The sequence below is a fragment of the Lissotriton helveticus genome, chromosome 6 (genome assembly GCF_964261635.1).
Source record: "Lissotriton helveticus chromosome 6, aLisHel1.1, whole genome shotgun sequence".
Taxonomy (NCBI): Eukaryota; Metazoa; Chordata; class Amphibia; order Caudata; family Salamandridae; genus Lissotriton; species Lissotriton helveticus.
This window is the reverse complement of record NC_136067.1, coordinates 437,826,614-437,851,854: the sequence shown is the minus strand read 5'-3', so window position 1 is coordinate 437,851,854 and position 25,241 is coordinate 437,826,614. Positions and strand designations below refer to the sequence as shown.

The following is a 25,241-nucleotide window of genomic DNA, read 5'->3' as shown; positions in this document are numbered from 1 at the left end:
ATTAAGTATCAATACCAATAAAACATTAATTGAAATTAATAACCAATTTAATATTATGTAATAATTAATTAGAAATACAACTATATATTAGTTATTAGAAATTAATAACCTATTCATAATTATTTAACTAATTAATTTTCAATAACAAAAACGAATTAATATTAAAAATTAATACCAATTAAAAATTAACAGTAAATTAATTATCAATACACAAAAAGTATTTTTAATATGTAATTAATTACAATTACATTACTTCCCACCCTATTCCCCTATAAATCCACATCCCACTACAGAAAATACATTAATACAATTATCATAATTATCAAATATTTAATTAATACAAAATAATTACCAATTAATACAAATTAATTGCCAATTAATAGAAATTAATTACCAATTTAAAAATTAATTAACAATAAATTTAAAATCAATACCAATAAATGAAAAAAATAATTTACTTAATTACAATTAAATTACTTCCCACCCTATTCCCCTATAACCACACAACCCGCTACAGAAAATAAATTTAGAAAATTAACATAATTAACAATTAATCAATTAATACAAATTAATTGGCAATTAATAAAAATTAATTACCAATTAAAAAATAACAATAAATTCAAAATGAATACCAATAAATAAATAAAAATATTTAATTAATTACAATGAAATTACTTCCCACCCTATTCCCCTATAAACCCACAACCCGCTACAGAACTAGAAAGCAAAATTTAATTAATAATTATTAATAATTGCTAAAAATTATTATTTAATTTAATATAATTAAATTACTTCCCACCCTATTCCCCTATAAACCCACAACCTGCTACAGAATTAAATTACGCAAAAATTAAATAACATAAAATTCATTACTTAAAATACATTAACCATACATTACAAAAATTAATATACACTTTTCACACATATACTATCATACAAAACACTTTAAAAAAATTGATATTATTAAAGAATCGATATATTTAATGCCTATATTGTATACTTCGATATTTTGACTTCTATATTTTGAAAATCGATATTACTTACCTTAAATTCGATATTTTTAACCACTATATTGTGTCCATTCGATATTTTGTCCATTTTATATTTTTACTTCGATATTATGTCCATTCTATATTTTGGAATCGATATTATGACTGTTTACCTGCTATTAGATTAGGAAGAAGGAGGGCTGGGACTTCCCAGAATTAAAATATATTATCAGGCAGTCCTTTTGGATATGTTAACCCAAACAGCTACCACCAACAATGCTCACAAGAATTTCTACTTAGATAGGATGATTAGAGAAGCAGGATCCAAGCTTTTCACATTTTTAAAAATACCCCAAATCATGAAAATATCTAGATATAGGTTGCCACATATAAAAACCAATAGAATGACTGGACAAGAATATAACATTCCCAGTTTCAATTTATCTTTACATTTATCCAACTGCATTGCATAAGGGCTACAGTTCGATAGACCTACTTTTAGCTAATGGGATAGATTTGTATGTTATACATGTAAGGATTATTTTCAAGCTGGCTCTTTTATTCAAATTAGAAATGTTTGCAGTGGTTATAAAGAGTAATTTAGGGAGGGAGCCAAAAGTATTAGCAAACTCTATTTTGAAGCTCATCTAAATAGTTTGTATCATATCCGAAACTATGGGCCCAATTACAATGGCGCTTGGATAGCAGACTGCTATTGTCGCCCGACAATGTGTCGGCGGGCTTGCATGCCCTATTATCGATCCAACTACCATGCAGGTGGTCGTAAAATGCATTTTTCTGCTGCGGCTTGTGCTCTGGTCCTTTTCCAGGCGGCATCAGAAGCCACAGAAGAAAAAGGCTTTTCAAACATCCATGCACCATGTGATGCCTGGCACATGAGCATAGATCTTAGGGGGGCCCCACATTGGCAGTAGCCCACAAAGGATGAGTGCCATGCAAATCTCTTTTCGGCTGCCTTTTTAGGGAGGTATGACTGCCATGTCAAGGCAATCATAAAGGGACATCCTAATCCCTACAGTGGTGTCTGCGCAGGCATTGCCTCCATTGTATGGATTAGAGTCTTACCACCGCCCCTGATGAGTACCTTGAACCTGTAGTTGGCAGTAGTCTTCGCCCCGACATATTCACCCCAACCGCCTGTATTGTAATTCAGCATCGAACCAACTCCCTTTTTGTCAGGCAGACTGCCATCGACAGCCTGTCAGTGGCGGTGCAGCCGAAATCAAAATGAGGGCCTATATGAGGAAGTGGTACCCCCTTTTTTTAAGCAAAATTGCATCCACAATCAGCTGTAAGATCGATGCGTCCCAATAGAGGTTTTGTAATAATCAATTGAGCTCCAAAGCTATTTAACCTGTACATAATGGATAATGGCTCATTTCAGCAGGTTGATGTGGTATTGAATACCACAGTTTATCCATAAAATGCATGCTGCAGTTTCATCAGCATAATTTAGGTGCAGAGATGAAAAGGGAGATTGGCTTCATATTTGCTTTACTTGTCCCTCATTGTATCATTTTTGGGAAAGACCATCCTTGTTTCTAGTCAAAATGCTAACTGAATGCCCGATATCTACAAAACACTGTTTAGTATAATCTTGCACCACCAAGAGATTCCCGTTGGGCAGTAACTGTTTTTATTTATAGCCACACTTATTGATGGATAATTGATTTCACTTAATTGGAAATTCGCTGATGTTGTTACTTTCAGTCAATGGCTCCCAAAAATATGAGGGTCAAAATGTTTGAAAATTTGTATACGGTAATAGCCGAATTCTTACAAAGATTTTGACATTTTTGCAAAGCTAGGATGAGTGACATCAATTTGTTTTTCTATAATGAATTATTTTGTCTGTTATAATGACTTTTTGTTGATTGTATTTTCTATTTGAGATAATGTCTTTTCTACATCAATAAAAAAAATAAACAATGTTAACTATATTATTTATAAATTATAATGCTTGACACAAATGCTTTCAGGTTTTGGTGGGAAAACAATGGAATGTTTACACATGATCAACAAAATCAGCTAAAAAAGCACTCCCTTTCCCGTATAATCTGTGATAATGCAGGAGTTTACCAGGTACCCATTGATGCATTTCTACTGGGGAAATACCCCCACGACTTTGTTTCATGTAGTCAAATCCCCGGAATGGATTTAGCAGCTTGGAAGGAAGCTCCTAATCAAGGTAAGTTGACATTGAGCGCTTAAAAACATGATATTTTGTTAACTGCTTTTTATGCTCTAATTAAGATTGAATTATATTGGATATATCTTGCTACAAAAGGTGTTTTTACTCGACTTTTTTAATACAAGATCACTGTTGATTATTGGCTGTAAAAACATTGACTAAGAGAATTAGTAACATGGACTGAAAAGTTCACATGCAGCTCTCACACCATGATTGAGACGTGATTTGTAGATAGAAGTATGCTTTTTTCCAAGGCAAAGAATAGTAGAAGTGAAATAAAAACATGATAAAGAATTGTTTGAGATGTGTTGTATTATTTTACACACTTTAGGATTGATTCAGAAATGCATTAAAATAGGATTACCTTCATGGAAAAGGCACTATTCCTTTCAATGTGTGATTGCAATGCTTTAAACTGCGCCCAGCCTCACCACAGTAGTGCCACAGGCAGACAAACATTTTTGATCATACATGTGGATGTTGTAAATCCGCATTGCTGTACATTAATAACATTTAATTTAACTTTCATGCACTGATTAGCCCTTGGCAAAATTTGTATGACGCTGGAGTATTCAGAGTAATTTTGGTAATTTTGTGTTACTTTTTTGACTAAGCCTGGGTGGAGTTTGCGGAGTTCTGCCACACAGAACTCCACAAAGTACAAAACAAACTCAGCCACGTTATGCGGAGCTACGCAAGCAGTGGAGTACATTGGATAAATGCTGTTTGCAGTGATTTTCAGTGCCAGGTGCTTGTCTGCCCTTTGCAATCATTGCGGACGGCACCATGCACAGCACAAGTGTGCACTGCTTCCTTTCTGCAGCCCAAGTAGATTTTTCCTTGAGCAGCAGCTTTCTCAATGCGAACGGACAGTTTCGCAATGCGAGCGGTTGCGAGCATACGCTACCACTCACAATGAGAAAACCTTCCGCCTGCATTGAGAAATGTCGCTGGGAGGTTGATTTTCCACACTACTGCTCGCCAACTTGATGTTGATGATCGCAAACGAGGAAAAAACTCTGCTCCGCTAAGCAGAGCGGAGTTTTTCTGAACTCTGCCTGATCCGTGTAACTCCGAGTGCGGAAATCTCTGTAAACTCCGCGAGCAGAGTGGAGGTCACCACCTAGACTTACATTTGGACATAAAATGTCCCAAAAATTATACGATTATAGCCATTCACGTAATTATGAGTAACTTTCCAAAGAACTCCTACCACAAGAGTACAGGAACAATGAACAAATGAGTGGCTACGGGCTGCTGACGTTCGCGTTCTGTTTCCTGGTGCAAAATGCAACTTCAGGTCCATTTTGGACTTGAGGGTTCATTTTGCACTAAGAAAATAGCACTCAATGCTGTGTTATGCTCCTTGCGTGATTCTACATAATTTTGAATAATTACACTACAACAAAATCGCTCTTTACCATTTAGCAAGGAAAGAACAGTAGATCAAATAGGTGAAACTAACATTTTAGGGGCTGAACACACACACTTTGGTACTGAATCGGAGTGTTACTTTGCAGAGTCCTAATGCCAGCATAAATAGGGGAAAGAAAACGTTACAAACCTGGGGGTACCATGTAAAAAAGCAACCAGCAATTGTTCTATTGATTATCACTTTGACCAGTATGAACCCATACAGGGCCATTTGTTCACTTCTGTTTCATATATGCAAGTTTTAAAAATCTAAATACAATTTCTGCCAATTACATGCTTTTCATTCGTATATATTTGAATGTTTCCTGAATCAGTTATGAAGTCAGACCCAGAAACCCATTATAACATGCCACAGAAAACAAGCAAACTAGATTCCTGTGGCTTTTGTAAGCTGGAATGTTCCATATGAAATCCCTATTTTAGTCTTTCTACTATTCTGAAACGCTCCACAAACTTCAGCAGATTTGGGCACCAAAACATAGAGCACTGTGTTTATATATTATTATTTTAATGAAGACATAAACCTGCAAATGGAATTTATGCATTGGATTTTGAACTGTACACTTTATTATATTTCAGCAAGTGAAATTGGTCTCAAATTCTGGTCTCCATTTGTAAAGTAAAACTCTGACAGACGAATTTGGCCTTTAACAGACGCATCTGGTAAAACTGTTTAGATCACACTTTTATTAGTGCAGCTATACTTTAATCCACCTCAAAATCACAAACAGCATGGTAAACAAGTAACATAGGCAAATATTAGTGCGATAGAAGTGCCAGTTTTGATTTATAAAGGTATTTGTACACCTTTGTTTCACCTAGATGTGCAGATATCTCCATTTGAATCCTCCCTATCTCTGTTGCTAAGTTTCTAGGATAGATGTGGATTATAAAATCATAGATTAATGCATTGTCCTTTGCATCATTAGGAACCTGAAATAGAATTTAGCTGGCCCTACTGTGAATGATAGAGTTATGTTTGTTATGTTGGAGCATAATGCATATGTATATATGTTTGTTTGAACTTGTGTACTTTTACACTTTTAAATATTTATATTTTATATTGCATTTATGATATGTAATATAAAAATAAAACTTTTGCTGATTATGTCATTGGAGTACAAACTAAGTTTATAATACATTGTTTTAGATTTACTGTCTAAGACAGTGTAATCTGACCACAATAAAGATATTTTTGTTGGTTAAATATATTATTGTGCAGCATATTGCTGTGTCTCTTCTTCTGTATTAATGGTGGAATGTTTGCCAAATAGTTACCTAGGTGTATGTTGTGTGTTGAACTCTTATTATAAACTAGGATGAGGTATTGTTTTTAAAGGGAATATTTCTGTTTGCATATTTATATCTTAATATATGTTACATGCAAATGGTGTATATATTGCTATGTGTTGCTACATGTGGTCTCTAGCTCTAGCTGGCCTATTCACTGCACTTTGTAGTTTGTTTAGTAGTACTAAAATAGTTATACTGAGTCATTACAAAATGCTATTTACAGGCCTATGTGTGGAGACTTCTGCCTCTTGAATCTATTTTGGTGGAATTCTACGTCCTGGTTGCGGAGGTCTCCGCACATACACATTTAGGGGCTCATTATGATTGTTGGGCGGAATCACTTCCCCCCAACACCGACCCAGTCATGAGACCAACCAACACATGGTCGGCGGTTTACTATGGGAGCATGCATTACATCCTTAAATTGACCATAATACATGCTCCCATAGTGAAATGGGAGGTGTGGTTCATCCCTTCACCCCCATGGCAGACACCTCATGGACAGGGATCAACTGTGCAGGGATCAACTGTGAGGCACCCTAAGTGCCCCCTTGGCCTCCAATCGGAGGCCGTGCACCAATGGGGGCCCCTATACATGCTTCCAACGTGGTTTCAATGTCAGACAGACTGGTATGGAAACCATGTCAGAAAGCATGATCATAATCTCCATTGCAGAAAGACCCCCCCACCCCGAGATTACATGCCGGCTTCCAACTGGCAGACGGGCTCTGGAAACTCATCAGAAGCCAGGGGAATGACCAGCAGGTTTCCTTACCGACCGCCTCGAACACCATGAGGCAGTCGGAAAGGAAACCGACTGGCCCATTACGATGCAGCCCTAAATGCTCCGACCAAAGGTAAATGTGGGAGGAACCTAGTGGGGTGTCTGTAAAATGGCCAATGATTACTATTAAATGGGTGGGAATGTGGGAATACTTGTTGGGCTTAGGGAGGGGCAAGGAGGGGCTTAGGGTGGGACAAACAAATGCAAACATCCAACCAAAAAAGAGTAAGCCTATTGCTATTCAAAAACTGCACTTCCAAAGTAATTACAGACAAAAGTGACCCAAAACAGTCATAAATGTACCCCATTCCAGTCTTGGAGCAAACCCAGCACCACACATGTCCACTCATATCTGCGGCAACACACTCCCATAGAAAATAATGGAGGCTTAATTTGGCATCCCATAGGAAATAATATTCACTAAAATAAAAATCATTCTGAATTTTTTATTATATAGATATATTTTTGGCGTTTTAAAAGTTACATTTATTTATTTTCTTTAAAATAATCTAAATTAATATTTACATTTTGGTGAAGCATAATTAAATAACTTTCAATTAAAGATTACCATTATTTAAAGTTACATAAAAAAAATATGTTTCGATAATATTTATTAAAAATGGTAGTGAATGTAGGAGTTATAAAAAATTACAATAATTACAAATGTAATTAATAAATGTTCTTTATTTAATCATTTATTTTGTTGGGTTAATGTACTGTAACATTCAATTAATTTAATTCTAGGTTAGTAATAATTGTTTTAAATTAATTTACATTTTCATAATAATCTATTTTAAAACATTTTTTATAATTATTAAGAGCTAATATTTTCATGATACTTTACCTTACGGAGATCCCTGCTCCAGTGGTGCAAAACTCTGCCTATGTGTAAAAAGTTACTACTCTTAAACTTCTACTTAAAAATTATTGCAGGCTCCAACTCCAGATTTGAAGTGATGGAGAAATGCAAATATGCAACTAGTAGTAAAATTGTATAAGTATGAAGTTACTGCAGGTTGCAGTGAGTATATCAACATTTATACTTACCTTTCTAATTAGGTCCACAAGTTTTAATTTGTGTTCGTCACTTAAATGTTTGTATTACATGGTATGTGTGTTGTAGTATGATATTGGGTGTTTATTTAACAGTAAATATGTGCTTTTTCTGAGCTTACATTTTTGAGATGGTGAATGTGTGTGTGCTGCTGATGTAGAAAGTGTTTTTCTTTCATGTTGTTTGTGTTACTGTAATTTCATTTAATATACAATGTGGGTTGCAATATCTACCCCTCATAAGTAGTCCATGATGGGGGTGCAAGTTGTAGTTGCAAATTTCAGTGGTCATTAAGTTTTGCTTGCAAACCACAACTGCACTTTAACAGTGCCTTTTTCAGTGAATTCAGAGGTTAACCAAAGGTTAAGGTGTTATGAGCAAACGTATCCTTAACTTTACTTTAAGGTTTGGAGTTTTTAAGTGCATATTCCACATGGAATTGTTTTTTGGGACCTCAGCTACTGTTTATGGCTAACAATCACTGTGGACTGACCTAGGCTGTACACAGTAGAGAATCACTGCAGGCCTCTGCACAACCTACAGTAAGCATCTTACCCAAACATCGCATGATGATCTAGCCATGTGAAGCAAGGGTTGGTTGCAGATCATGACATATGAGAAGGCTCTATAACCTGCCTGTACCAGGGTTTGAGTAGCCAGGCCCAGTCCCTAAGCCACGCCAGTGACTCAACTCCACAAAGAAATGGCCTTGGAAATTCACAGAAAGAAGAGTGGTTCAAAGGACCTGGAAACTAGAAAGACCCTGCACCCAGTCCTCTGACTAGGCCCTCTACTGCATACTCTGCGGGCATCTGACCCCACATTTATAAGATATACAAGATACTACTGTAATTCAGTTATAGCGGTGTAACACATACATATCTGCAAAATATATGAACTTGTCAATATACTTCAAAGGGGCCAATTACGATCTCATTAGGAAGGGCTCCGGATGGCATTCGCTATTGCAGAATCCAAATCAGAACACTTGTTCCCATCCGAATCGAACAGATTTCCCAACGACCGATTATGATGCCCGTAAACCATTCGAGCAGTCCGAATCAGTTCCAAAAGGCATTGTGACAGTCTGATCCTTTCCGAGCTGAATCCTACAGATCTATGGGCACAGTTTGCGGAAAAACAATTACGATGACCGATTCAGACAGCCATTCCGATTCGGTTCGCCCGAGACGAAACAGCTGCCAGAATCAGTCTATGGGGGCCAGTAGCAGGGCCCCCTTCACCCGGAGACATACGGATGTAGCTCATGGGATTACCCATGGGACCCCTCTTCCCAACCATGCACCCCTTGGTGCCTGCCACAGTAAGCAAGGTTTTCATCAAACACACCTTTTTTTAGAGGGAGCCTGTGTTCTCTTTCAGAACACAGCCTCCCATTGAAGTCAATGCGAGTCCAACCGAACTATATTGGGAAGCATCTTAATCTGTCGTCTGGACTCGCAGGAACCGATTCATTTGAAAACTAGTCCAGACCAGATTTGGTCACAACAGTGTCCAAACGACATCGTAATCTGGCCCTAAATGTGCTGTTTGTTCTTGTAATCAAATATTCAAAGTAATGTCATCCTAAACTGTTCAGATTAGCCTGAAAAAGGGTTACATTCCAATACCTAAGTCAATGCTAACTTTGATTTCTTTATCATTAAGCTGGCCCTTGTGGTTTTCCAGAGAAGATTCCGAATGGAGATTTTGTATTGTGTTCAGAATCCAAAGACTCAATTGTAGTTTACTCGTGCCATCATGGTTATCACTTGGAGGGAAAGGAAGAAATAACCTGCCTAGACAACCACTGGACATCTCTGCCTCCAGTCTGCAAAGGTATACATTTGGTAAATGTTCACTTCACATATTTACCTAGTCACACATCGAGGTCTAATGATTAAATGTTTGTCAAGTTTAGCATGCACATTATTTTGAAAAAGATGCTCATCTAGTTCATGAATGGCATTTCTTTAAAAACAATAGTGCATGAGCAGTTCACTTGCCATGCAAGTTTACCTGTGGTGGTCCAGGACAAGTTGCTTATGTCTCAATAGTCTCATTAAATGCAGAATAAATATAGTTCTTCCCTGACCACTCTTTTTTGTTACTTCATGCAGTACTATCGCAGGTCTTGCCTACATTCAGCTTTAACTGTCAGATGGCAACAGAGCTATTGTATCTAATATACACTTAGAATGGATTTAAGTCAACCCTTAGCTCATGTTTTTTTGGGATTTTTGTTTTTCTCACGTTTTTGCTCCTGAATTGATGTCTTTCATCCCTATTGTTGTGTTTGCCATATCTAAAGAGCATTTTGGCCCCACCATGTCGGCTTTCTGCCACTGCTGGTGTCATGCATTGCAGGTATTGAAAGACGATATTATCTCCATATCTCCATCTGTACTTGCTCTCCCTGCTGTCCTAATCTTTCCCTTATCCTAGTCTCCGTATGTAAAAAATAGGCACCCCATTGTCTGTTTGCCTCTCAGCCATCTCTCATTACCTTCCGGCCACCACTTTGTCAGCAGGTGGCTATAATTAAATGGTTTTCACATCATTCCAAGAAAGCCCCATATTGTTTGTGCACACTTGCTTAAGCACACCCTTGTGGCAATCTTAGAAAACGTTTTCTTTTATTAAAAATAGTTATTTCAAAATGGCCACAGTAAGTTCATGTGTAATCAATGCTGCAACAATTGAATTCCAAGGAATCTGGGGCCAAATGAAGGAAGGCCATTACCGGTCGGTAACGGCCGAAATCGGCAGTTACCGACCGGTAATAGGCTTTTGTTATGTAGGGGGCCAATTTACAGATTCGGTAAATACTGAATAGGTATTTACTCATTTGGTATTTACCGAATCATCATTTACCGAATCGGTAAATGACATGTAGGAAGCACTTTGAACAGTGCTCATGTGGTTTAAGGATTCGTTATTGGTGGTAAATACGGCATACCATAGAAAATGAAAATCAATGCATTTTCAACTGTGCCATGTGGCAGTTTTACATGCCCTTAGGGCATGCATGTGTGCCACATGTGCACACAAGCACTAATCAGGGGTGCAACAGGGTGTCAAAGTTACACCCTGCCACCCTTGACTCTTTCCCTATTTTACCGAATCGCTATTTACCAATTCGGTAATTGCCATTCATTCCTATGGGCCTTCAGGCCCATAGGAATGAATGGCAATTACCGAATCGGTAAATACAGATTCGGTAATTACTGAATCTTAACGATTCGGTAATTTTTAACGATTTTTATTCTACATAGCAGTTACCGATTCGAAAATACCGAATCAGTAAAATTTGTACCTACTTTTTTCTGAAAAAGACATACTCATCACAGAGTCAAAAAAATATCTTGGAACCGATCTTTTTGGTGGCCAACCTCTGCAAAGAATGGGGAACAATTTTTAGGTCTTGTTTGGTGAACTGTTGTAGAGACCATAGAGCATAGACCATAGAGCAATTTCTTAGTTCTTGTTCCGTGTGTGCTCTCCAAAATAAGATATCAGATCAAAGACCATTTAACTTGTCACAACCAGAATCAGTCATTTCAGGTCCTTGACATTCAGGGGCCCATTAGGATGGTGGGCGGATTGCTCCCGCCAGACTGGCAGTAGCCACCGCCAGCCTGGCGGAGGCAATCCGCCCACCATCCGCACCTAAATTCCCCCCTCCATATTAGGATGGCGGGGGGGACCGCGGCGGATGGAAAGACCGTCCGCCGCTTTTCCGCCCCGGTCGCCTTGCGACCGTGGCGGAAAAGGTTTAATATGGTGGCGGTGTCTATTAGACACCGCCAGCCATATTAACATTGCCCAAAACAGATGCCTTTCCGTGACGGCATCGGCATGCGGTCTTCACTTCGGGGGGCCGGGCCCACCGGAGTGAAGGACAGGTGCACACAGGGGGTACCTGTTGTACCCCCCTGCATTTGCATTAACAAAGCGGTAGGCACCGCGCAGTGCCTGTCGCTTTGTTAATGCAAATGCATATGTGCAATTTTAGCATTGTGGTGGGATAAACATGCTAAACATGCAGGATGCGCCTGCCACATTGACGGGCCCATCCTAATCCCCCCCACGGGACCCCCGCCCTAATGGCTGGCGGTCCCAAACACTGATAGGATGGCGGGCGGATTGATGGGGGGCCTGTAAGACCCCCCGAACCCCGAGGACCGCCACCCCCCGGGGCTTTGTTCTAAAGTATGCGGGGGGCTCACTGCCTCCCCGCAGCCCCAGGGACCGCCACCCCGCGGGGCTTTGTTTTTAATAAAAATAAAACCTGTATGGGGGGCCACGGGAGGGGGGCCACGCGGCCCCCTTCTGATTTAAAAAAAAAATTGAAAAAAATTGGGGGCAGGCCCTGGGGGATGGGTCCCCAGGGCCAAAAAAAAAGAAAAAGAAGGGGGGCTTCACAACCCCCTTCTTAAAAGTTATTTTTTTATAAACTGGGATCGGAGGAGGCCCTCCTCCCTGCATGTCTCTGCAAACGCGCCCCCTGGCGCGTTTGCAGAGGGGGAAGTAATTCCCCTCACATACTGGGTGTCCCTGGAGGCCGAATAGCCCACCAGGAGCCTCCAGTATGGGCTGGGGCTCCCTTGCAGAGACGTGTAAGGAGGCCACGCCCCTTTTTACACCTCTCTACAACGCAGCCCTCTGACGCATACTGGAGGTTGCTAGTGGGCTAGTTGGCCCCCAAGGACCCCCAGTATGCAAGGGGAATTAGTTCCCCCTCTGAAAAAGCGCCAGTGGGCTGCATTGCAGAGAGGTGTAAAAAGGGGCGTGGGCTCTTTACACCTCTCTGCAACGCAGCCCCCTGGTGCACACTGGAGGTTCCTGGTGGGCTAGTTGGCCCCCAGGGACCCCCAATATGCAAGGGGAATTAGTTCCCCTCTGCAAATGCGCCAGGGGGCTGTGTTGCAGAGAGGTGTAATGAGGCTGCGCCCCTTTTTACACCTCTCTGCAACACAGCCCCCTGGCGCATACTGGAGGTTCCTGGTGTGCTAGTTGGCCCCCAGGGACCCCCAGTATGCAAGGGGACTTAATCCCCCAACTTAGAACGCGTTACGGGGCATGTTTGCACAGTGATGAAGGTAGGGGACGGGGCTTGAGGTGACATGTGTGCAAACACGCCCTGTGGCACGTTTTACCTTGGGGAATATATTCCTCTTCAATCCAGAGGTCCCCTAGGGGCCAACTTGTCCAACGGGTACCTCTAGTAAGTGCCACAGAGCTGCGTTGCAGAGTGTTGTAAAAAGGGGGCGTGCCCTCTGAACACCTCTCTGCAACGCAGCTCCTTGGAGCAAACTGGAGGTACCCGATGGGCTAGTTGGCTCACAGATGACCTCAGGATTGAAGAGGAATATATTCCCCAACCTAAAACGCGCCACAGGGCGTGTTTGCACACATGTCTCCTCAGGCCCCGCCCCCTTCCTTCACTATTGAGCAAAATATTCCTCTAAAATCAGCCGAAGTACGAATTCCGATTTACTCACCTGTTATGACGAGAGACGTCAGTGCTGCATCTTTCAGCTCACTACTGATCCTGAAAAGTAATTGTAACCATACTTACAGTAACTTGAATTTCCTTCCATAGGCTAACATTCACTGGTTTCACTTGAAAAAAATTTCTAAGTGTGGAGTTTTGGAACTTTAAAAAATTCCTCAAACATCAGCCGAACTAAGAATTCCGATTTACTCACCTGTTATCAGGAGAGACCTCATTGCTGCATCTTTCAGCCCACTACTGATCCTGAAAAGTAATTGTAACCATACTTACAGTAACTTGAATTTCCTTCCATAGGCTAACATTCACTGGTTTCACTTGAAAAATTTTCTAAGTGTGGAGTTTTGGAACTTAAAAAAATTCCTCAACAATCAGCCGAACTACGAATTCCGATTTACTCACCTGTTATCAGAAGAGAGCTCATTGCTTCATCTTTCAGCCCACTACTGATCCTGAAAAGTAATTGTAACCATACTTAGAGTAACTTGAATTTCCTTCCATAGGCTAACATTGACTGGTTTCACTTGAAAAATTTTCTGTGTGGAGTTTTGGAACTTTAAAAAATTCCTCTAAAATCAGCCAAACTACGAATTCGGATTTACTCACCTGTTATCAGGAGAGACCTCAGTGCTGCATCTTTCAGCCTATTATTGATCCTGAAAAGTAATTCTAATCGTATTTACAGTAACTCTAATTGCCTTTCATAGGATATCATTGCCTGCTATATGAAATATATATAGATTACAAAAATATAAAAAAATATAAAAAATTACAATTTCAATATTTTTAAAAACAATTATTTTTCAATTTATATAGAAAATATGTAATGTAATTTAAAAAACTAAAATATATAAAAATAAATAATTTAAAATAATGTAGTAAATCAGTATAAAGAAAATATAACAATTAATACATTTAAAATTTATCATTTACAAAACCTTTGAAATTCACTGCAAAAACCATAGGTTTCACCTCGTTATAGTTCAAAATTAGCATTTAAAAAACCTTAGAAATTCACTGAAAAAACCATAGGTTTCACACACGTTATAGTTAAAAATTAGCGTTTAAAAAACCTTAGAAATTAACTGAAAAACCATAGGCTTCACACACGTTATAGTTAAAAATTAGCATTTAAAAAACCTTTGAAATTCACAGAAAAAACATAGGTTTCACACATGTTATAGTTAGCTGGACATTTCACTCATACAAAACCATTGAAATTCCGCCGTTATAGTTAATTATAACTCGCGCGCCCGCAATGCACTGCTGATGACGTCACATATTACATCACTCATGACATGGTCAGTGACATCACTCATGACATCACTGAGGACATCTCAAGTGACATCACTGATGACATCACTGATGACATCATCCTTGTGAAAAACTGGCAGACCTCCTCTCACCCTAATATAACCTTTGATACACACATTCAAAAATAGAAACTAAAATTTTAAAAAAAATTTAGATACCAATACCAGTTACAACAACCTATTCAGTAATTCCTCCATCTACATACACATCCACCCATTCACCAACAGTTCTATATAGTCACTCATACATGTACTCACTTATCATATTTACTCATACACCTATACATCCTGTTACACACCGACACTCATCTATAGAGTTACTCACACACATACTCACACATGCAAATAAACTATCAACATCCATTTATTTGCATATACAGCTATACACACACCACTACACTTACTTTTACAGAAACGTGCACATACTTACTCTCTTAAACAATCACTTATAGAAACACATACTTATTTCTACAGGAACTCGTCCAATCTCTCACTCTCACATATAATCACTTACATACAGCAATACTCATATATACTAGATTAAAACATATGTAGTTACTCATAAAGATACTATTTAGACAGTCATTCACTCACTAACACACCCATACACACACTCATCCACCCATACAGTTCTGCACACATGCTGTCTTCAAAACACATACAAACAGTGAGTCAGTCATTCGTGCAACTATGCGCTAAATTATACCCCCCACCAAACCATACCGGCACTCATACTGATACTCAAAAAACAAACTAATAACCCATATACACACTCATGTAGCTACTCACCAACCCATGCAGACACTTATACACAAAGTGAGACACTGATACAGATATTTACATATTTAAACATTACACAAGAATACATGTATTCACTAAGATACACTTAATAAGTCACTTATACGATCAATTTTACAAAAAAAACAATTTAAACACTTATTTACCCATTTATTCTTCCGTCCACCTTTAGATATACATATATAAAACATATTTATTTTTCAGAAAGACACACATTCACTGGATGATGTCATCAGTGATGTCATCAGTGATGTGATTTGAGATGTCATCAGTGATGTCATGAGTGATGTCACTGACCATGTCATGAGTGATGTAATATGTGACGTCATCAGCAGTGCATTGCGGGCGCGCGAGTTATAATTAACTATAACAGGGGAATTTCAATGGTGAAATATCCAGCTAACTATAACGTGTGAAACCTATTGTTTTTTTAGTTAATATATATTACCTACTGGCGGTCGCCAGTAGGTGTATATAGTTAGGATTTTTTCTCTATGGGATTTTTGAAAATTCTATGTCTAATAACTTTGGCGTTTGTGGACGGAATTGGCTGAAATTTTCAGGAAAATGGAACATTTTGTTTCTGAGCAGCCCCTGAAAATTTGGGGGGGGTTCGTCAAGGGGGGGCCGAGAAAAAAGGGGGGTCCCAAAACGTGTTTTTAACATTGAGTTTTCCATAGGGCGGTTGGCCTCACTTTTAGCCCGAACGGCTGAATGGATTTGCACGAAACTTGGCAAAATTGTAGGGACTGGTAGCCCGATGTGCCTTTGCTAGGTCTCAATATATGTTCTCCAGTGGATTTTGAGAAATTAACGTTCAAAAAAGATATATTTCTGTAACAGCGGACCAGGCAGCGCTCCGGTTCGCGGACTTTACGCGTTACGGAGCTTTGTGAAGCGAAGCTGATTGGTTCTCCGGCGTCTGTAAACATTCCAAACAGTCCGTAGCGGCCGCCATCTTGTCTCTCGGTAGGATCGAGAGACAAAAGGAGGCCAAAGCGAAGGGGCAAATGACCATAAGGGGGCATAGTAGATCCTCCCTGACCCTCTAGGTTTGATGTGGAGGTTTTAAAAGGGCCCCGCGGGGCAAAAAAAATAATAATAATAATAATCGAACGGCTGAATGGATTTGCACGAAACTTGGCAAAATTGTAGGGACTGGTAGCCCGATGTGCCTTTGCTAGGTCTCAATATATGTGCTCCAGTGGATTTTGAGAAATTAACGTTCAAAAAAAGATATATATCTGTAACAGCGGACCAGGCAGCGCTCCAGGTCGCGGACTTTACGCGTTACGGAGCTTTGTGAAGCGAAGCTGATTGGTTCTCCGGCGTCTGTAAACATTCCAAACAGTCCGTAGCGGCCGCCATCTTGTCTCTCGGTAGGATCGAGAGACAAGAGGAGGCCAAAGCGAAGGGGCAAATGACCATAAGGGGGCATAGTAGATCCTCCCTGACCTCTTAGGTTTGATGTACCATTTTGCCAAGTTTGGTGTAATTCCGTTCAGCCATTCAGGCTGTAGACGTATCTAAATGTCCTATGGAAAATTGCATGGGGAAAACACATTTGAAAGTGTTGAAATTTAGAACCAATTAAAATGTTACTTTGGTTTTGTATTTGTGTGTGATGAAAGTTAATTGGTTATGTATATATCTAAAATTAGAGGAAACCACAGCCATTTTGTGATACTACTGTCTGAGGTACATTTGTGAGGAATTTTTGGTGGTCAATTGCTGGTGTTTGAATTACACAGTACTAACACTTCTCCTACTTTTAAAAAGGTGAGTTGTTAATTTGTAAGGGGAACTATGTTGTACACTTGAAGATAATTTGAAAAATGTTTTCTGTTATTTATTTACAGTCCTTCTGTTATACTAAATACTTGATAAAGTTAGTTTTATATTATGTATTACTAAAAACGATAAATGAAAGTGATTATTTTTTTCTGCAATTTACAGCAAGCAATATCAAAATAAAATGGCTCACAATGAAGAGGCCGTGGCAATTTCTTTTGAATTATCCACTACATGTATTGAAATTGAGAGCACCAATAATGAAATATTGTCACAAGGAGGAGATGACTTGAATGATTTTTTTGATCAATCTGTTGATGGCGAATTTATCGAATGTTTGGAGACCATAGAGTTAGAAGAATCATCATTGCAGACTTTTCATGAGGAGATTCCAGATGAGATGATTGAAGAGGAAATTCCTGATGAGGACATGTTACTAGTTCTTTCAAATTTTGAAAATTCAGAAGAATAAATTTATATTTAGAAATCAAAAATTGTTTGAGACATTATTCATTTTTATTTTTAATTTATGAGGTTGTAGCAAAGTGATTGTAGTATAAAATGAGACTTATAGTATAGAGTGCAACATTTTTATGTTACATGGTAAGTTTACTCATATTTACTTCCCTTCTCCCACTATATTATCTCCAATGTGTATTTGACATCTCTTCTTCATCTCCGGCCTCCTTTCTCTCACTGTCTGTTTCTGATGCATCTTATCGCTGCCATTTTGTGTAATTACAGAAGAGAGTAAAAAAAAATAGTTTGGAACGTGAAAAGGGGGCAAAGTAGAGTACCCCTCACCTCCTAGGCCTTCTCAGGCGGTCCCAAAAGGATCAGTTTCTGCTTTCCTGAGAGATTATGGTATGAGTTCCATATACCACAATAACTTGCATTACAACATGCAAGATATCTATCTCCTATTACCAACTTTTGGAGATATTCGCGCTAAGCGCGAATATCTCCAAAACACTAACACCTGCCCTGAGCAGTTCTTAGCCATGTTATCCAATGGGAGGTGGATAACATGGCTAAGAGCATTAGCTCGGTAATGCATGAATATCGCTGACTTTTTAGCGATATTCATGCATTGCGGCCGTTTTTTATCGCATTTGCGATAAACCTTGATAATAGCAAGGTTTATCTTCGATAATTTCTGACGATGCTTAGCGGTAAAAAATTCGTTGCTAAGCATCGTTAGCGATAAATATCGCTTAACTTTGGTAATATGCACCAACGTCTGTTAACGTTCGATTCGAAGGAAATGAGGAAGTGTTGAAAAACATTGTCTGCGCCATCTTGCCTTTTTTGAAATGCCACACTTTTGTCGTGCACGGCAGCCATTTTAGATGCCTTGACCAGACCCACTCTCTGCACGCTGTCGATCCTTAGCATGGCTCCCCACCTTCGCAAGCATCTTCCCCAGGCACTGATCACCCCCGCTCTCTGTGTTATGCATGGGCAATAAACCTCCCCCCATCTGCGCTGCTCTTCCTTGAGAAACACACTCTGTGCCCGCCCGACACCTCCCTTTCGCCCTATTCACTACCGCACCCTCTGACACTCCTCTTCCTCTGTGTCCGATTGTCCAGGCTATCAGCTAGCCCTGCAGATGTAGTTTATGGCCCCAGCTGTAAAGAATCACCCCTCTTCAAAGGAGTTATAGTAGATCAAGGCCCACACCCGATGAGATCCGTCACACCACACGTGTTCCTACTATCTGAAAACCATCCTGTATTGTGATTGGGGAGGGGACCGAGCCTGAAGCGGAAGATTCCAGGGATGACTCTTTGTACATCAAAGTTTTTACAATTATGTGTCATATTAAAAATATATAGCACTCCAACAAAGTAGTAGGATTATAAAACTTTAATAACTTATAAATATATACAACAAAACAAAAACAGTAAAAACATTTAAACAACGAAGAGACCGTGGCAAATTCTTTTGAATTATCCAATACATTTATTGAAATTGACAGCACCAATAATGAAATATTCTCACAAGGAGGAGATGACTTGAATGATTTTTTTGATCAATCTCTTGATGGCGAATTTATCGAATGTTTGGAGACCATAGAGTTACAAGAATCATCATTGCAGACATTTCATGAGGAAATTCCTGATGAGGACATGTTACTAGTTCTTTCAAATTATGAAAATTCAGAAGATGTTGCCTGGGTGCCGCACTGATTTGGGTATCCGGCGTGGGGCGTCCCGGGGGGTGGATTGTCAGTAGCGGTCTGTTGTGCGAATAGTTCCAAGGCAGCAGAAAGCGCTGAAATCTGGATGTCACGAAGGTGATGTCTAGTAAGTTGCCGCCCAGCAAATAACGGCGTGGGGCGCCGCGGGGGTGAGTGAGTCCAGTAGGCACCACAGCTATACTTATCGGCATTGCAGAATTACTGCTGGGGACAATGCCTGTGCTGTAGCAGGGTCACAGCAGAAACAAAAAGGATTCTGTTGAAGATGTTGTTGGTTTTCAATTTGAAAACAGTTCTGGTGTCAACTGCTATGCTAATGTAGTGGTTAATGTTTTGTTTTCTCTAGAAAATGTAAAAGAGGGGGAGGCAGTCCATAGTTCCGGTAAAAGGGCAAAGGAAAGGATCGGTGGTTTGAACTATCAGTCAAAAAGGGGAGGGGGGTGCAACAATTTTTCCTACCGGGTCACACTGTGCTTTCACCGGAACTGAGGTCTGCAGGATTCTAGTCATTCAAACTGAGGCTGGTGGCAGCATGGGAGCGCCGACGTCCCGCGGATACAGTTTCGTCACTCCACGGGCGATCATGGCAGTCATTCCCCATCGGGGGTGTCTGCGGGGGTCGGAGACTCCCGCGGCTCCTCTAGAATCTTCAAGGTCGTGGAGGACTACGGTGGTGGAGTCAACCAGTGACCGGGCCATTTCTTTATGCTGGGCCCGCTCTTGCCAGGTCGACCGCCATTTTGAGAGTTCGGTAGCTACTGGCGATCGCGGGGTCAAATGAGCGGACGGGCTCCACCCTGCCGGGCGAGACGTTGCAGCATCGCCAAAGTGGAAGAACCCTTTTCCGGGCGCCTGGAGCGCTGAGGGTGCAGCTGGGAAGCCTCCACCTGGGGAGGCGGGAGAGGCCTGTTCGCATCGTCTCTCCCTCCCAGTGCACCCCACGGCGTCTCGCTTGACATTTGTTATGGCCGGACCAGGCGATGAGGATGAGGGGGGGGGGGTCGGAGGCATGTGCAAGACATCCCCCCCCAGTGTTGTCGCAGCCATTATAAAAGAAAGAAGAAATGTCCCGTCCGTCTTTGGGCCGCACCTCCGGTGGATGGCGGCCGGACGCCCTTTGCTCTGGCCCCATGAACGGGTTCCTTGGCTCATCGGCTGCAGCCGGATCCCATCGGCCCCAGCCCCCGGCCGTTGGTGGCCGGACCCGGAGAGAGAGTGGAGGGACAACCTGCAACTGTCAAGGGCCACCGCGGCCGGACTGGGAGAGAGAGGGGAGGGTCGAGGACAGGGACATTCCCCCCCCTGAAACTCTCCAGTGTTGTCAATCCCCCTGGCCGGGTCCCGCTGGCCTCGGCCTCTCCTCCGGCTACACCCTACGTGATGATCTCCTGGCCGAGGCGTGGCAGCAGGACCCGCCTTATATGTGTTGCTTCCGGCTGGGCGTAGCCGAAAACCTGTTGCCCTTTGGAAGTTTCTAGAATGGGGCGGATGTCTGCTGACTTCTATCTTTCCCAGTTTGCCGTTATTTGGCCGTGGCAGGCGGTGGGACAGACACGTTTTGGGGCAGTGAGGGGCGATGTTTTCAGGTTTCTTATTACGGGCTTACTTCTAACGTTTCTTGTTTCTAGGACAATAATAGGTTTTATCATTACGTATTGTTATCGTTTCTTTGTTTGTTATTTAATAAAAAGTTCATCAGTGGCCTACTGATTTTCGTTTTCCTATTCTTTTCTTTCCAGGTTGTTTCATGCTAAAGTTTCTGTTAACAGGATACAGTGATCACTTCGTTATTATTGCATATGTCCTTTTCACTAGGGGTGCTCTCTGGTCGGGCCAGATGACCTATCTCTAGTAAATGGTCCGGGTGAAACAGGTGCATCAATCAGTGGGGAGTAGATAGGCATGACAGATTACAACGGGGGAGAAAGGTCCGCATTACATACCCTTTCACTACTTGCAAAGATTTTCCTATGTTTATTTGCAAACAGGGAATACCTCCAAAAAGAACTAATTCCCAAACAGTCAATGTTCGGACAATCAATCAATCAATGAGGAATGAAATAGGTACGACGTGTTAAAGGCTTGCGTTACCTACCCTTCACTATCTGCAAAGGGAGAGAGAATATTCCTATTCTTCCTCGTTTGCAGGCAGAGAAGATCCTTAAGAGAACCAACTTCGAACAATTCAATGCTCGATTCAAACAATCAACAAGGGGTACTGTGAACACAAATGAACGCCGCTTATGTACATACACATTGCTATTTTCAACAGGTTGTTCCTAATGTTTCTATTTTAGCGAGGTCAAAAAGAGATCCCATTAGTGGCCTACTGATTTTGCTCGATTCCTTTTGTTTTTTTACACGATTTATTTTTCGCTATCTGCAAAGACTAAACAGAGTATTGCGACTCTGTGCTTGTTTGTAAATAGAGAATGAACCAAAGAGAACAATCAATCAAATGGAGAGAGAAGCAGGCACGACGGATTACAACGGGGGCAAAGGCCTGCGTTAACTACCCTTCACTATCTGCAAAGAGAGAGTACTCCTAATAGAAATGAGGGGTGGGGGGCAGCATTCAAAGCAGATCAGTGTGCATAAACACGAAAATGTTTTTACTTACCACGTACTTGACATTCGACAGTGTATGATATTTGCTATTAAAAAACCATTGAAATTCACTGAAAAAACCATAGGTTATAGACCATATATAGTTAGGAATTAGCATTTACAAAACCTTGAAAATTCACTGAAAAAACCATAGGTTATAGACCATATATAGTTAGGAATTAGCATTTACAAAACCTTGAAAATTCACTAAAAAAACCATAGGTTATAGACCATATATAGTTAGGAATTAGCATTTACAAAACCTTGAAAATTCACTGAAACAACCATAGGTTATAGACCATATATAGTTAGGAATTAGCATTTAAAAAACCTTATTTTACTCACACAAAACCATTGAAATTCCATATATAGTTAGTTGCACTAACTATATATCGCGCACCCGCAATCCACTGCTGATCATGTCACATATTACATCATTCATGACATGGTCAGTGACATCACTGATGACATCACTGATGACATCTCAAATGACATCACTGATGACATCAATGATGACATCTCATTTGACATCATTCTTGTGCTAATACGATAAACCTCTTCAGACTCTAATATAACCTTAGATACACTCAGTGTATACAGACACTCACACACTGTCACTCATCCATGGAGTTACTCACACACCTAGTCAGTCATGCAAATAAACAATCTCACCTCCATTTCTTCAACTATACAGTTATACACACCTTACTTATTCAAACATATACTAACACATATTTACTCTCTTATACAATCCCTGATACAAGTTCACAATGATCCATACAACCACTCACACATTCAGTGGCTCTCATGCACAGTTATTTATATATGCCAACTCTCACATGTACTGTGTTTTACATATGTACTTACTATGACATGTAGCATTGAGATATCCATTCACTCATCAATACACTCATGCACACAGTCAACTGCCCATGTAGCTGTTTCCACATGCACTCTTGAACTCATACACCTAGTGAATCAACTGCTCACACATCTATGCACAGAGTCACACACCTCCCAGCCACCCCTACACAAACTCAATCTCCCATACAAATATTTGGGCAACCAATCAATAACACATATAGCCTCTCGTATAGCTAATGATCAACACATGCAGCAGTTTACATCACAACAGACATTATGATGCACAAATTAAGACAGTTTAGTCACTAACCCATGCATTCAGTGAGACACATTTAATCACTCACTCATACAGTCAGTCACGCACCTACTAAATCCTTCATCCAGACACTTATACATCCACTCATTCTTCAATATGTAAGACATATTTTAACTTTACAGAAACATACAGTCACTGGATGTTGTCATCAGTGATGTCATCAGTGATGTCATTTGAGATGTCATCAGTGATGTCATCAGTGATGTCACTGACCATGTCATGAATGATGTAATATGTGACATGATCAGCAGTGGATTGCGGGTGCGCGATATATAGTTAGTGCAACTAACTAATATATGGAATTTCAATGGTTTTGTGTGAGTAAAATAAGGTTTTTTAAATGCTAATTCCTAACTATATATGGTCTATAACCTATGGTTTTTTCAGTGAATATATATATATACATATATATATATAAACATACATATACACACACACACATTTTATACATATATATATATAAAAAAGTAACACAATTATTACAAATATATTACATTATATAATGTTTTTAGTTCTTAACATTTACATTAAAAAGCACATTATACATATATATATATATATATGTGTGTGTGTGTACCTACCTACCGCCAGTAGGTAGTTATAGTTAGGATTGATTTCCATAGGAAAATCGTAACATTCTATTTGGAATAACTTTGGCGCCGGTGGAGGAATCTGCCTGACATTTTCAGCAACTTTGCCTCGCGGCACTCCGGTCCTTCCCTGACAGTTTGGGGGGGATTCGTCAAGCGGGGGCCGAGATAAAAGGGGGGTCCCAAAACGTGTTTTCCCATGTTAATTTCCATAGGGCGGTCGGTCGTACTTTTAGCTCGAACGGCTGAATGGATTTTCACCAAACTTGGCAAAATTGTAGGGACTGGTAGCCCGATGTGCCTTTGCTATGTCTCAAGATATGTGCTCCAGAGGATTTAGAGTAATTTAGGTTAAAAAAAATGTATATATCTATAGCCGCGCCCCGGTACGCGCACCGGGGAGCGCTCCGGGCGCGCCACGCGACTTGCGCACGGAAAGCTGATTGGTTCTCGGGTGTCTGTAAACATTCGAAACAGTCTGGAGCGGCCGCAATCTTGTGTCTCGGTAGGATCGAGACACAAGAGGTGGTAAAAACAAAGGGGGAAATAACCAAAAAGGGGCAGGGTAGACCCCCCTGACCCCCTAGGTTTGATGTGGGGGCCATAAAAGGGTCCCTCGGGTAAAAAAAATATATATTTTTTTTTCGGTTTTCGCGGGTTGGAGCGCTCGGTACGCGCACCGGGGCGCGTACCGGGGAGCGTACTTTGGTGAAAAATAGTGAAAATAATAGTGTAAAATAATCATTTTGAGTGATTACAGGTAGGGTAGCTCTGAAAAGAGCTTTTGGGTTCTGTGGCTGTTTTAGGTACCTACAAATACGTCCCACACAACCCCACACCCCCAAAGCCACACACTCCCCACACACACCTCACACTGGCACACCTCCACCCACACCCAAACAGCCCACACCCCCACACCGACACCTTACACATCCACACCCACACCCACATCCCTCACACCCACACTCACACACACACCTCACCCCCCCAACACACACACGCACACACAGATACCTCACAGACACACCCCACACATCCCACACACACACCTCCCCCCCACACACACACACACCTCACAGACACATCCACACATCCTACACACATACCCCCCACACCCACACACACCCCACACACACCTCACACACCCACACCCCCACCTACACCCAAACACCCCACACACCCACACCCACACACACACCTTACACACCCACATCCCCACCCACACCCACATACCCCACACACCTACACACACCTATACACCTCATCCTCCCCAGACACACACACACACACATACACACCTCACAGACACACCCCATACATCCCCCACACACACCTCCCCCCCCACACATGGGGAAAACTCAGTGAAACAGTAAAATGATAATTGAAAGTGCTTAGAGGTAGGGTAGCTCTGAATAGAGTTGTTGTGTTGTGTGGGTGATTTAAGTACCAACGTGTAGGTACCAATGCAGAGTCTTAAA

General features: G+C 40.7%; 1 protein-coding gene across 1 annotated transcript in view; it reads left to right on the top strand.

Annotated features, from left to right (window-relative positions):
- The window catches only part of TPO (thyroid peroxidase), a 1,097,706-nt gene that overhangs the window by 785,006 nt on the left and 287,459 nt on the right, over nt 1-25,241 (top strand). The window contains exons 12-13 of the mRNA XM_078646792.1: nt 2,990-3,198; nt 9,435-9,605. Of these exons, the coding sequence (XP_078502918.1) occupies nt 2,990-3,198; nt 9,435-9,605 (380 nt within the window). The remainder of the gene's footprint in view (nt 1-2,989; nt 3,199-9,434; nt 9,606-25,241) is intronic.